Source organism: Parasteatoda tepidariorum, chromosome 4 (genome assembly GCF_982258835.1).
Source record: "Parasteatoda tepidariorum strain Cologne lab strain chromosome 4, Ptep-v5.0, whole genome shotgun sequence".
Classification (NCBI taxonomy): Eukaryota; Metazoa; Arthropoda; class Arachnida; order Araneae; family Theridiidae; genus Parasteatoda; species Parasteatoda tepidariorum.
Window position 1 is genome coordinate 100,416,907 of NC_141758.1, and position 15,081 is coordinate 100,431,987.

At 36.0% G+C, this 15,081-nt stretch overlaps 1 protein-coding gene and 1 long non-coding RNA gene across 3 annotated transcripts in view; both read right to left on the reverse strand.

The window, feature by feature from the left end:
• LOC147812083 (pancreatic lipase-related protein 2-like) overlaps positions 1–15,081 on the reverse strand; it is a 32,856-nt gene that overhangs the window by 12,451 nt on the left and 5,324 nt on the right. For both annotated transcript variants that reach the window (XM_087161824.1, XM_087161825.1), the window contains exons 2-4: positions 4,909–5,147; positions 3,068–3,214; positions 1,784–1,907 (exon numbers count right to left, since the gene is read on the reverse strand). In XM_087161824.1, the coding sequence (XP_087017950.1) occupies positions 1,784–1,907; positions 3,068–3,214; positions 4,909–5,147 (510 nt within the window). The remainder of the gene's footprint in view (positions 1–1,783; positions 1,908–3,067; positions 3,215–4,908; positions 5,148–15,081) is intronic.
• On the reverse strand, positions 8,264–14,719 carry LOC147812084 (uncharacterized). Its single transcript, XR_015433228.1, has 2 exons — positions 14,611–14,719; positions 8,264–9,088 (listed from the first exon to the last, which is right to left on the reverse strand). It is a non-coding gene; the product is annotated as an uncharacterized LOC147812084 (long non-coding RNA).

Consider the following 15,081-nt stretch of genomic DNA (forward strand, 5'->3'; position numbering starts at 1 on the left):
GCCTGTTTCTTCACTGGTTAGAAGTTGTTTTTTGTCTTTGAAACAGAATTTTAATGTATAATATGACTAAAAGTACAGGAAAATTAAAAAATTTATTTTATTTTCATTAACTGGGTAAAGAACTTAGTAAAGAAACACTTGTTCCTTCACTGGTTTTTCATCGTTTGGTGATCCAGTGAAGGAACATGCCTGTTCCTTCACTGGTTAAAAGTTGTTTTTTGTCTTTTAAACAGAATTTTGATGTATAATATGACCAAAAGTACAAGAAAATTCAAAAATTCATTTTATTTTCATTAATTGGGAAAAAAAACCAGTAAAGGAACACTTGTTCCTTCACTGGTTTTTCATCGTTTGGTGATCCAGTGAATAAACACCCCCTTATCTCAGTACTTGATTATGCTTTGGTGCTTTAAAAAAAATAAAACGTAACTTCAATAACTATATTTTGAATTCTCTTTTTCACAGTGAGAAAAATAAGACTATTACATGCAATTAATTCCACTTCAAACATATAATTACAAATACTCACCTTATAATTTTTTCAACGAAACAAGGTGTTGCACAGATAATAACAAATTCAAAAATTTTTCCAGAGAAGTATATTTGAGCAGGTAATCCAAAACATTGCTAGATGACCTCCTATTGTTTGGCAGTAAGCTATTGTTACCAATCAATCTAAAGAAAAACTTTCAAATTCTTATTTTTAATCAATATATATGAAATGTTCCTTCACTGGGTCGTGTTCCTTCACTGGTTGGTTTACCCTATAGAAGTTTCGCATTCTTTCGTCCAGACCCATGATACTGGGAAAAAAGCAAAAACCATGTTTCAAGGAGTTGTAGTTAAAGTTATTAAAGTCTTCATCAGCCGCGTTTTGCAAAAGAAGAATTTTGATAAGAGTGAGATTTTAAGATAAAATATTTTGGGAAGGATCCGTTAACGGATCACAATTTCCCCTAAATTGATCCCTGATTACATAGATTAATGTATAATTAATTACACGCAGAATAGTATAATCCTGAATACCCGACTCTTAACTATATGATAACATGGTTACCGATTTCATACATCTATATAGATAAATATATCGATGTAGGTAAAAGGTAACCTTATGGTTACCCTTTACCTGCACCATAAATCTAACCTACATCACGAGACTGGCCGATGTTGAATCTATACCATAAATTCAATCAATGGTTAATCGATATATAAAGTCACCGTGATCTGTACTATTACTGATAGTTTGGTCCCGCAGTGGACTGATCGTTAAGACACGGCTTGCAGCAGATCACCGAAGTCAGAAATCACTGGTTGCTGTCAGTGTGCGGGTGACCACTTGGATCTGCGTAGGGACCTAGGGTGTTCGGTTTTGGTCCTCGTTAAACTGTTCTACCGTAAAGTGCTCGATTTCGAGTGCAGGTCGTCGGGCTACCGAAGCAGGAGTGCCATCCCCTCTGCAGAGGATCTAAATTGTGATGGCATGTCTTCGGATCATCCTCAGGGATGTTTCCCAGACCATCGCCAATAGCCCATTGTGCAGTTCTAGTGCTGCGTAAATGAACTACAGCAACAACAACAACTAGTGATAGTTTGTGATTGATAAATCGCGTAAAACATGAATCACGAAGTAATGATCATTAATCACGTGATGACTTATTACGAAATCATTCGTAATCTACATTAATAGGAATGTATTACGAACAATCTGAGCATAAAGCGTATCAAAAGGAGCTTTTAACATAAGTCACAGTTAAACTACTAGCAAGTATCAGTTAAAGAATACCTGTTATTCGCCCAACTTTGAATCCTTGATCTTTGACCCATTTTCCAGCATAACCTGAGGCATGGGCACCTAAACTGTGTCCGACTATGTGTACCTTTTTTGGATCGAAGCCAGAAATCAAGCCCTGAAAATCAAAGTATTTGGGAATGAGAAGTTACGCTTTAAAATTAAAGTTAAAAACATTGACGGAATTGGTTTTAAAATTCTACTTCACTCTTCTTACACTCTTTTGAAGTTGTATTAGATTAGACATACGACTGGAACGGTAAAAGAGCTTTGGTAGATGAGAACAGACATACGACTGGAACGGTAAAAGAGCTTTAGTAGATGAGAACAGACATACGACTGGAACAGTAAAAGAGCTTTGGTAGATGAGAACAGACATACGACTGGAACAGAATATAAGCTTTAGTGGTTGAGAGTATATACGATTGGAACGGTAGAAGAGCTTTGGTGGGTGAAAATAGACATATGAATGGAACGGCAAAAGAGCTTTGGTGACGGAGAATAAACATATCATTGGAACGGTAAAAGAGCTTTGGTGGATGAGATTAGACATACGACTGGAACAGTATAAAAGCTTTAGTTGGTGGATGAGAATAGACATACCAGTGGAACGGTAAAAGAGCTTTGGTGGATGAGATTAGACATACGACTGGGACAGTATAAAAGCTTTAGTTGGTGGATGAGAATAGACATACCAGTGGAACGGTAAAAGAGCTTTGGTGGATGAGATTAGATATACGACTGGAACGGTAAAAGAGGTTTGGTGGTTGAAAAGATATGCGATTGGAACTGTAAAAGAGCTTTCATAGCTGAGAGTATACAAGCTTCTGGAATAGTAGAAAAGTTTTGGTGGTTGAGAGGACATACAATTAGCACGGTAAAAGAGCTTTCGTGGCTGAGAATAGACATACGACTGGAACAGTAAAAATGCTTTTGTGGCTGAGAGGACATGTGATGGAAACGGTAAAAGAGCTTTCATGGCTGAGATTAAGATATACGACCGAAACGTTAAAAAAATCTTTGGAGACTGAGAATCGACATAAGGCTGAAATGGTACAAAAAGCTTTGGTGGAAAGAGAAGAAATGGGACTTAGACAGTTGAAAAGCTTTAATGGTTGAGAAAAGTCAGAGGGTTAAAAGTCTGTAGACAATAAACACATTTAGAAATTGAATCAAAATGCCTTCAAGTTTTTCTTAGAACTAATTTTTTAAAAAATCTTCAGATTTTTTTCGTTGGGACTAGAAGTTTTCTTTTTTTTTTTAAGAAATATGACTTACCTTTAGCCTTTTTATAAATACGCCGACCTCTTCACCCACTCTACGCATGTTGTCCATGGCTGTACCATACCATTTTCCATCCAATCCCGACCAGTCTACTATAAAGACGTTACATTTCTCCTTCTCAATCAACGCATTCTTTATATCCTATGGAAAAGAACAAAATTAAACTAATTGAACTGATTTATTTTATTTTATTTTGTAACGGTCGTTGAACAGTCAATCCAATTTTTGGGGTTTACGAATACTAATGTTCAACTCCTTAACCTTGTAATTTTTAACACGTTTTTGATCAAGTATTGCGAGAAATTCGCCTTCGTGGAGAACTTTTTGATGGAATAACCCTCATTTGCGTTTAATGGAGCGGAAAACCACGAATACCTCCTATGGTTGGCAAGGGGACTCTAACCCATAACCCGTCTACCACTGAGGATATTTTACATCAGCACTGTAATCGGTGTAAGCCGGATGTGGAATTCGTACTGACCAGCTATCGCTGAGATTCGAACCTGGCTCATCTCATTGAAAGGCGAACGCTCTATCCTCTGAGTCATCACGGCTCAGCTGAATTGATTTGAACTAAATTTAAGATCTTAATGAAAGAAGGAATCAAGTAACGTTCTAAAAGAAAAACAATTTGGGTCTAAAAATATTTCATGGTCAAATGTATGTAAATGTTATCAGCTTCAAAAAGCTGTTTTGGTATTGTCCAATGTAAACATCTATCACGCATGCTATCTCTGTATTTATTTAATTATTATTTTTCACTTACAACACACACATTTTACATACATTGTTTACTTACAACAGTACATTTTATTTCTCATGCAGTGAATGAGGGAAGGTTATTCACTTATATGAATAAGAGCCAAAATGAAGTAAAATTCATTATCTTGAAATGAATTAGCATTAAATTTTATCTGAAAAGTTTGCTTATTAAAATCTCATTTTAATGTGAAAATGTTTGTAACTATTGTGTATATTGTATAACTATCGTATCCCTTGCTAAAATGTCTGGGCGCGAGGCTAGACTAGTGGAACTAGTCACTAGACTAGTTGCACACGCATTAGACCGACGGGTCCAAGGTATGTGTTACAAAACCAATTAGCATCAATTACATTTCCCAGTACACAAAATTAAATTTTTTCCTTTACTTTTTTTTGTTGTTGTTGTTAATTTACGTCGCACTAGAGCTGCACAATGGGCTATTGGAGACGGTCTGGGAAACATCCCGGAGGATCCTTCAGTTTTTAGAAAAACTGTAAATTTTTAAAATATTCCAATAAATGATACTTTGGAATTATAGTCGGATAAGTAATAATAATTCGAATTCAGTTTAGTTTTTGCAGGCAATTTGAAAACTACGTTTGAATTGCACGAATGTCCAAATTCAAGCAAGTAACAAGTTTTGGAAAAAAAGAACTCGAAATGCAGTAGATCTATGTAGATTTAAATAGGGTAATTTAAATTATAATTACACTGTAGGAGTTTTATTTCTCTCGTTTTGAATTGCCCTGTTTATGCTTAAAAAAAGAATCCGACCAGGTGACCGAGCGGTTAGCATGCCTGACTGCGAAACCAATGGTTGCGGGTTCGAATCTGATCAGGGTATGCATGTTTCCTTCTGTGTTGTCCTCTGGTGTTTGAATGTGGACCACCCTACGAACCTGTAGTTTCAGTGCAGCGTGTAATGTTGCTCGCCTTTCTGACTAAGATTCACAGGTACCCACCGTTAAAGAGCAACACTTCCGGCATCTTCCAAGTCAAATGAACGAGAGTTCAGTGCGTGACGCTAAAATAAATTCTTAAAAAGGAAAGTGAATCCACTAATTCAACTTACAATAGGCCATTGAGCATTTCCACCTAGATAGCCGTGCAATATGAAAACAGTTTGAACTTCCAAATTTATAGTGCTCTTGATTATGGCCTCAAAGTCCGTAAAGTGTCTATTGCTTATGATAGTGCCATCCAGTTTTTTAGGAGTGAAATATCTGAACTCCGGGTGCTGTTCTTCTGCTACAATGCATTGTGGATCGTCATCTTCTCGAGCCTCTTCTGCAAATCTTCGAAATACATTCCCTAAATCGAAGAAGCAAAGGTTAGAATAATCTGTAACATGCAAGCAGGCAGTATTTAAAGTAGAAACGTTTAAAGCCCTACAGCGTGGAAGTTAATCACCCGACTCGTAACGCAGTGGACTTATCGTAAGGATTCGGTTCCCAGTAAAACACCGAAGTCAAGCATCGCTGGCTGCAGTCAGTAAGCGGGTGGGTGACCACTTTGATCAGCCTGCTTAAGGACCGAGAGTTCTACCGTGAAGTGCTCGACTTCTGGCCCAGGTTGTTGGGGGGAGAAACCATTCCCTCCGCAGAGGATCCAAATTGTGATGGCATGTCTTCAGATTATCCTCAACGATGTTTCCCAGACTGTCGCCAATAGCAAATTGTGCAGCTGTAGTACGACGTCAAATTTACAACAGATACTATTTTGACCTTTTGATTTCTATTTTGAGAGGAAATAGTTTAGGGTTTTGCTGCTAAGTTGGCTCTGCAGGTTATTTTCATATTAAAACAGGGATAGCAGGTACATAAAATTAGTATTTTCACACAGTTTGATAGAAAAAAAGCATTTAACATTCACAACTGCATTTTACATTTTCATTTTCCTTTCCCTTATATGTAGCTTGTTGTAAGATAATTTTCATGTAGAAAAGTCCATGTCTTAAGGTCCCGCAGTGGACTGATCGTTAAGACACGGTTCCCAGCAGATCACCGAAGTCAAGCATCACTGGCTACGGTCAGTGTGCGGGTGGGTGACCTATTGGATCAGTCTACTTAGGGACCGAGGGTGTGCGGTATGGGTCCTCGTTAAACTGTGCTACCGTAAAGTGCTCGACTTCGCGCGCAGGTCGTCGGGCTACCGAAGCGGGGGTGCCATCCCTTCCGCAGAGGATCAAAATTGTGATGGCATATCTTCGGATCATCCTCCGGGATGTTTCCCAGACCGTCGCCAATAGCCCATTGTGCAGCTCTAGTGCGACGTAAATTAACAACAACCAACCATGTCTTAAGTCAGTCCTACTTCAATTAAATATCTGTATGCTATTACCATAAAAGAATTTTTTTTCAGTGATATTGAAACATGAGTATTCAACGTTTTCTGCTACAGTCTTGATAAAACAGATATTGTTCATTGGTTTCGTGGTACGAACTTGACAACTGTTACAGACATCCATCTCTCGGCACATAAGGCATGATGTCAATATCTAAATGCTTGAAAAATGTTTTTTGTACTGGCTATAACTATTTTACTCCAAAAATAGTCTTACAGCATCATTTTGTTGATGAACTGAATTTAACTACAAAACAGGCTGAGTTTGATTTATCTTTTAACACCTTTCTTTTACATGGTCATTTTTTAGTTTAGAACAGGGGTTTCCAACTTACATGAGGTAGGGGGCCGTATTTAAAAACACCGGTCAAATGGCGAGCCACAACTTTATCAAAATTTTATATAGAACTCTTTTATTTCGAGGGAACATTAAATATTGCTGTCAGATTTTTACCAAGTCGTGCAAAACAAAAGTATTGATTTACAAATTAAAATAAGAGGTAGATTTTCAGAAAATTTTGTTGCATATTAAAAAATTCTGACTATAATAACTTTAATGTGCGCCAATATAATAAACAATTAATAAGCAACAGATATCACACTGTTAAGTTATATAACTTTAGAAGGGTTGGTATTAAAACTTGCAAAGCTCACAGAATTCTCAATGAAAGAATTGAAGTTTGTCTGCTACAACCACCAGAGAATGGATATGGACCTAACCTAATACCAACCCTACTGATCCATACCCTTGGATATGGATCAGTTGTTGAGAGTCTCAAGAGAAGAGTCAGTAAGACAGTTTATATTGTTATTCTTTTTAAATTTCATTGATGAAAATACACTTTCGCATAAGTATGTACCTCCAAACATTGATGTGAATTTTAGGCCGAATTCCCGCAGATTCGGAAACCTCTCTTTATCTAACAATTTGAAGAAATTAGTCCCTTTCTCCTCCCGCGTTTGCAAAAATACATCTGCTGCAAGTTCGCACAGTTCCAGATTAGTTGGGTGATCCTCAATTTTAGCTCGAAGATAGATTTTTCTTTTTCATAACCGTCGTTGAACAGCCGACCCAATTTTGGGTTTGCGACTACTACTGTTCAACACTGTAGCCATGTAATTTTGAACCCAATCCAGAAGACAAAAAAACTCCTGGATCAGTACCCCCAGAAGTATTGATTTGTTATGGGAACATGGGGGATTTTGAGACTCGACAGATTAAACGTGCATCAGTCACCATTTATTACACGGGGAGTCTTCGGCCTGCGAGGATCGAACCCACTACCTCTTGGACATGGGCCCAGTGCCCTACCAACCAGGCTATCCCTGCCTTCGAAGATAGATTATAGATTTTTTACGAAAATTTTCCGCAAAAAAATGACAACTAATAGTATATATTAGTTCACGGACCACAAAAAAGGCTTCGCGGGTGGCCAGTTGGTAACCACTGGTTTAAAACATCAATCTTGAAAAAAAATTGCCTGTTGTCTAACTCTTTATTTTTCATAGATGCGTGAAGTAATTAGTTGAGCTGAAAATAAAATCGTTGTATAAAATAAAAATTTCACTTGTGGATATCACAGACTGCAATGTCAATGCAAAGAAACACTCTATGGATAGAAGGTTCTTGTGTGGGGTGCAATGTAGATCTACCTCCTCGTGGTGCACCCTGGTAACGCTTTTGCGGCTAAGTGATCTACAACTCTGGCTAGTTCCTTGTATATGATGCTAGTTTCGACTAGCTTCTGGACGCGACTGCCTCCTTCAACATCTTCATCGAATTCATGTTGCACAGACCCCTTTCTGTAAGCTCTGTGACATGCAGGAAGAGATGGATGCTGACCGCATTCGCCGTTGTCCGGTACTGAAGGACATCTCTTTGTGCGACCGTTACTGGCACGCGAGGGACTTATTGAGTTCATAGACTTTTTCTCGCCACGCCTGTTATGCGTTTCTATTTGATACGAAGTTCCCTAGTACATTGCATTGTTTAAGATCTAATGATTATTCCATAACCTGTATTCACACGTGGATCCCTATATTAGCTAATCTAAATTAATTTAAATAATATGATAACAACTATCTACAAATTTTAATTAATGTTTAATCCTGAATATTTAAATACACATCTTGATTATTACTAAACAATTAATCTCTAACTATATCAATACTACAATTTAGAATATAATTTAAAAGAGCCAACATACCCCTGCACCTTTCTCCCTCACACGCCAGCTTCCTTCCTTCAGTTTGCTCCGCTTCCAACTGCCGGACGCTCCACAAGATTCTTCACCCTTTCAGGGCAACCCCTCAAAGTCCTTCTGATTGGATGATGAAGAAGGGGCTGCCCTATTGGCACCTATCGCTCATTTGGTGAAGTCGCCCGCCGTAACATCCCTCCGCCGCTAAATTCTACTTTGTGAGGGAGATTGGTGTCAAGAGGCAGTTGCTTAAAGTCCAATAGATGATCTGTCAGGATCGGAGTCTGGATCACATGGATCGGAGGCTGAGGATGCTGCTCTTAAATAATGGATGAAGATTGACAGGCTCACACTGGAACAGTATCGAAGAATAGCATTCATATGAACGTAGATGGTCGAAGTCTGGATCACATGGATCGGAGGCTGAGGATGCTGCTCTTAAATAATGGATGAAGATTGACAGGCTCACACTGGAACAGTATCGAAGAATAGCATTCATATGAACGTAGATGGTCGAAGTCTGGATCGGAGTCTGGATCACATGGATCGGAGGCTGAGGATGCTGCTCTTAAGTAATGGATGAAGATTAACAGGCTAACACTGGAAGTGACGAAGAATCATCTGTCCTCCAAACTGGAACAACTGATGTCGTACATGGAAAGTCAGCACAGGAGCCACGGGTGTCATGGTTGAATGATGATCGGGGATCTGAAATGTTTGGCAGAATCAACTCTTTGGAAGGAACAATTTGTTTATTTATTTTGGAGGGAGATAAGGATACAGAGGGTCTGTGGCTATTTACTTATTAAGAATAAAAAAAATTTAATGTAAATAATCAATTAAAAAAAAAATTTTTTTGTATATCTATATTTATTTTACAATTTAGCTTGTCTGGGAAAAAAAAAAAACAATTTGCAAACTTAATATTTTTCTCACGGGCCCTTGTGAAAAAAAAAATTCTTTTTTTTTGAATTCCCTAACTGCACGCCAGCATACAATTAAGAAAAAACAAATGTTAACAAATATTTTTTTTTTGTTTTGTTTTTTTTTTTACAAATTATAAACTTTATTCTGTTGGTAAAGATGAATTCCTAAAAACTCTTGTTCTGAAATTATATTTACGATTTGCATTAATCTTAGTAGGTTTATTCTCATTATTCTTCGGCTGCAAATGCAATTTAATAAATTTATCTTGTTCTGTAGGATCCTCATCTTGTTGAGTAAGGTGCAAATAACTAAACCTTTTAATGAATGGAATCATCCTATGGACATGAGTAGATATGACTTTCCTTGGATTATTAACGAGCATTAATTTATAATTTACTTTTGAAATCCTGTCTACAACTCTATATGGACCGGAAAATTTTGGTTTTAATTTTGCTGATAATTTACTTGTAGTGTTAGGTGTTTTCAAAAAACAAAGAGAACCAATTCTGAAATTTATTTTTTTAGTATCAATGTTTTTTTCACTGAGACGTATATGTTTTTTTTCTTGCTCTATCAAGTTTGTTAATGTTTTGGAAAAAACTTCATTCAAATTTAAAATTAACTGTTGTAGATATTCGGCTTCTGATTGAAATTTATTAGTAGAATCTTTAATGCAATATGGTAATCTCATATCTCTACCATGTTCAAGGAAAAAAGGTGATGTATGTGTCGCCTCATGAGTCGAAGAGTTCAACGACATCATGACATGTGGAAGCAATTGGTCCCATTCTGGGTTTTCGTCACAGAGCGCTGCTAGGATATTTGCAATCGAATAATTTGGGCGTTCTACCCTGCCGTTAACAAAGGCACTGTATGCTGAAATGTGTCTCCTCTCGATTGAATTTATTTTACAAAAATCAGAAAATTCCTTACTTTTAAAATATTTAGCGTTATCAGTAATCATTATTTCAGGGCAACCTTTCAATGCAATAAAATTATCGAAAATAGCTTTACTAATAGACTCTGATTTCGTATCCGACAGTGATACCAGATGGATATATTTAGTGAAAGCATCGATAATGGATAAGACATATTTATTTCCTTTCGATGTTGTTTTTAATGGTCCGAATATGTCGACATGGCAACATTCCCCTGGAAATTTACTTTGGGTAAATGGTTGGTGTGGAGGTTTGTTTACATTAAAGGCACTGCGTCTGGATAAACAAATTTCACACGAATTGATAAAATTTTTCGTATCGCAGTACATTTTAGACCAGAAAAATCTTTCTCGTAACCTATGATAGGTTTTGAAAAACCTCAAGTGACCTCCGTAGTCATTATGAATTGCTTTGAGAATTGTGGATTTTAAGGAATGTGGAATACAAATTTGCTTAATTAAAGAAGTTCGAGGGGATTTGGAGTGTCTTTTACTCAAATGCATAAGCAACCCTTCCTCGGAAATAAAATAAGAATCATCGTTATTAGTGTTGTTGTTAATTTTCGAAATAATTGTTTTCAATTTTGGGTCCTGATTTTGTAAAGTTATAATGGTTTCGGAATTGGGAAAGCAGATAGAATTAGTATTTATTGACCGAGACAAATGATCTGCTACTGGATTCATCGTACCTTTTACATATCTTATCTCATAATTAAACTCTTCTAGTGCTAATTTCCAGCGTAAAATTTTCGCGGATGGATTTTTGTTAGAGAGAAAGCCTAACAACGGTTTGTGATCTGTATAAATCAAAAATTTCTTTTTACCTATTAAAAATGCTCTAAAAAATTGAAGGGCACAGTATATTGCATAGAATTCAAGCACAGTTGCACTATATTTTGATTGAGTCGGATTAAGTTTTTTTGAATAGAAATAAATCGGTTTTATTTCACCTGAAGGATAGATTTGCTCTAAAACAGCTCCAATTCCTTTTTCAGAAGAATCTGTAGTAATTTGCATTTCTAAGTTGAAATCCGGGAGAGCTAAACAAGGTGGTTTCAAAATTGCGTTTTTTATGTCTTCAAAAGCGGCTTGAACAGTAGGAGACCATTCAAATTTTACATCTTTGCGTAACAAATTCGTAAGAGCATGTGCTCTGGCTGAAAAATTTTTTACATATCTCCTATAAAATCCGCAACATGCTAAAAATGATTTAACTTCTTTTACATTTTTCGGAACTGGGAAATCATTAATTTTGACCGTTTTATCTTTATCAACCGAAATTCCGTCGGAGGAAACAATAAAGCCTAAGAATTTACATGTTTTGGTTAAAAATTGACATTTAGCAGGAGAAAACTTCAAATTATACTTTTCGAAACGGCCTAAAATTTCATTTAATATTACTAAGTGCTCCTCTATTGTTTCGGAAAAAATTATTACATCATCGATGTAAACAAGCGCTCCTTTATGTAATAAGTCACCGAGAATTTCTTGAGCAATAGATTGAAAAGATTTAGGGCTATTTTTAAGTCCAAAACATAATCTATTAAAATGGAATTTTTTTCCATCTGGACCAGTAAAGGCTGTTTTGTGCCGATCTCTTGGATCTAAGGGCTGCTGATTGAATGCCGAACGCATATCTAGCGCCGAAAAGTAAGTTTTATTTGATAATTCACATAAAATATCATCCAGGGATGGGATTAAAAAATCTTCTGTTAACGTTACTTCGTTTAAACGTCTGAAATCGAGGACGAGTCGCCATTTATTTTTTTGTCTAACGAAAAGCGTGGGTGCATTATATTGCGAGTCAGAAGGTGATATAATTTTAGCATCTAATAAATCATTAATTTGCTTACGCATTTCATCTCGCAATTGATAAGGTACTTTATATATAGGGCATTTAATTGGATTCTCATGCTCTAATATTATTCTATGAGGTTGAGTTTTAGCTCCGGTTAATTCCTTTGTAGATCTTGCGAACGCGTTAGCATGTTGTAGTAAGACCTTAACTAATCGTTGTTTTAAATTTTTGTCTAATTCGGGAAATTTAAAGTCTTTCTCGGAAAGAGGAGGAAGGGGATCACTAGAAATAGGTATTTCAGTTACGGGAAATTCCTCCATTGAGTTTACGATGCCTAAAGTCATATGCTTATTTAATTCAAAAGCATTGTTGGTAGTATTTCTAATCATTAACTTAAGATCTTTTGTCTTAGAATTAGTTGTTGTTACAGTAGGTAATACATTAATTCCACGTTTATCTAATTTATTTAAAGGAGAAATTAAAATATCGACATTGTTAGCTGGTATCATAGGTAATGTAACATCTAATATTTTTAAAGAGTTAGGTGGAAGAATAGTCTTTTTCTTTAGTTTTAACCGCGTAGCATTAGAATCAAAATTATAAATATGATGCGAAACTAGATCTATGATCGGAACTTTAATATCTAATACTTGTAAGCATGAATTTTTTGTATCTAAGATAGCTTGGGTTTGCTTAAAAAATCCAAAGCCCAAAATAGTTTGATAGGCTGATGTTAATATATCACGTGTAATATAAAACAAATGAGAAAATGTATGGTTTTCAATTTTAAATTTAATTATGTAAGCTTTAGAAATTTCTAAAGTATCCCCGTTTACTGCTTTAATATTAATATCTTTATCAACGCATTCTTCAATTTGAGTTTTATCGAGCTTATCAAAAATTTGTGGAGACATTATTGATACACTAGCACCTGAATCTATTAAAGAAAAAAATTCCAAATCTCCACAGTGAAGTTTTATCAAAGGCAAGGATATTTTTTTACTACTATTTTCTATTTCTTGAATTAACTTCTCCGGGGCCTCCCGTTCCAACCTCGAGCTCTTGTTGAGAAGCCCCCCCTTTCGTTTCCCTGTCCTCTGGGTCTTCTATCTGGGTGTCGAATTTGATTTTGAAACATGGGGCATTCTCTTTTGAAATGCCCAAAATTTTTACAAAGAAAACACTGTATTCTAAATCTATCGTTATGATCTCTATAACTTCTCCGATCGGTTTGGTAATTATGTACCCTGTGTTCAACAGAATTTGAACATGCTGCCTGTTCAGCTAATTTATCAACTTTTAAATTCAATGCGGATATTTGATCAACCAAAAGATTAATAACGGACCCTTGGACCGTAGCCTGGTCAACTTTGTTATTAACTCGCGACTGCGCAACCATTGAATCGTTAAGCTCCTCTGTTAGAGCTATCTCTATCGCTTGTGAAAAACTTGTCGGTCCTTTAGATAAAACAGCTCGCTGAATTCCCTCTTTCAAACCGCTGGTGAAACGAGCTTGAATCATCCTATCGTGAGCTTCTAAAACTTCACGCGAGTGTTCAACCGGCGACAATATGCCGACCGCTAATTTCCTAATTCTGGATGCATAAGTTTGAACCGGTTCTAAATCCTCTTGTTTGCATTGAGCAAAATTTTGCAAATTCGTAGCTAAGGGTATTTTCTTTGAAAACCTTTGGATTAAAAGATTACTGAACATATCAAAATCATTTGTGGTATTAATTTCCCTATCTATCTCTAGATGATTAGCAGCTGAATCTCTAAGTTTTAATTTGGCTATAATTATTTTTTCTTGATTTGTCCATTGACTTAGAAGAGCTATCTGATTTAATTTGTTTATAAATTCCCTAACAGATAACTCATCACTATCGCCGCGATATTCAGGCAATAAGTTTAAAAATTCTGAATTATTAAGGCGAACATTATTTGCTCTAACTTCCACATGTTCTGGTGAACGTTGACGTCTTCTACTCATGATGGTTTAATATTTTAATTACTAAATGCTAAAATTACACTAGTCGGTGAATCGGCACGTGGCAAGACTTAGATAAAAAAAAATTGGCGTAGCAGCTAAGTTAATCCCTACCTCTCGATATTAAAAAAAAAAAATAAAAAGAAATAAATATAAATTTTGAACAAATATACATAGTTTAACGAAATTAATTATTAGTATATGAAAACTACTCATAGATATAACTGGATTGTTAAGATTGAATCCACGTGTCGAAATTAAATTTTATTTTTTAAAGTTTCCTAGCATTTTAAATTTTTAAAAAAAAAATTCCGTGTTTGGTCACGGCACCAATGATACGAAGTTCCCTAGTACATTGCATTGTTTAAGATCTAATGATTATTCCATAACCTGTATTCACACGTGGATCCCTATATTAGCTAATCTAAATTAATTTAAATAATATGATAACAACTATCTACAAATTTTAATTAATGTTTAATCCTGAATATTTAAATACACATCTTGATTATTACTAAACAATTAATCTCTAACTATATCAATACTACAATTTAGAATATAATTTAAAAGAGCCAACATACCCCTGCACCTTTCTCCCTCACACGCCAGCTTCCTTCCTTCAGTTTGCTCCGCTTCCAACTGCCGGACGCTCCACAAGATTCTTCACCCTTTCAGGGCAACCCCTCAAAGTCCTTCTGATTGGATGATGAAGAAGGGGCTGCCCTATTGGCACCTATCGCTCATTTGGTGAAGTCGCCCGCCGTAACATATTCTTTATGTTCTCATTTGTTCCTCCCCTTTTGCGGTTTGGAGGTCTTTCTGTAACTCTGGTCATTGGAAATTAAAAAAAAGGTTCTTGTGTTGGGATAACCTCGAGAATATTTCACGAGTTTCCTATTCGTGCAACTCTAAAACGGAATCTTCAACGAAAGCGAGTTTGGCCTAAGGGGTTTTTTATTTTCAGAGTTAAATTCAAAAAGTGTTGAGGCACACTAAACTCTAATTTCAAAACGTTTGATATTCGTATAAAAAATGCCCGAACTTTTAGTCGA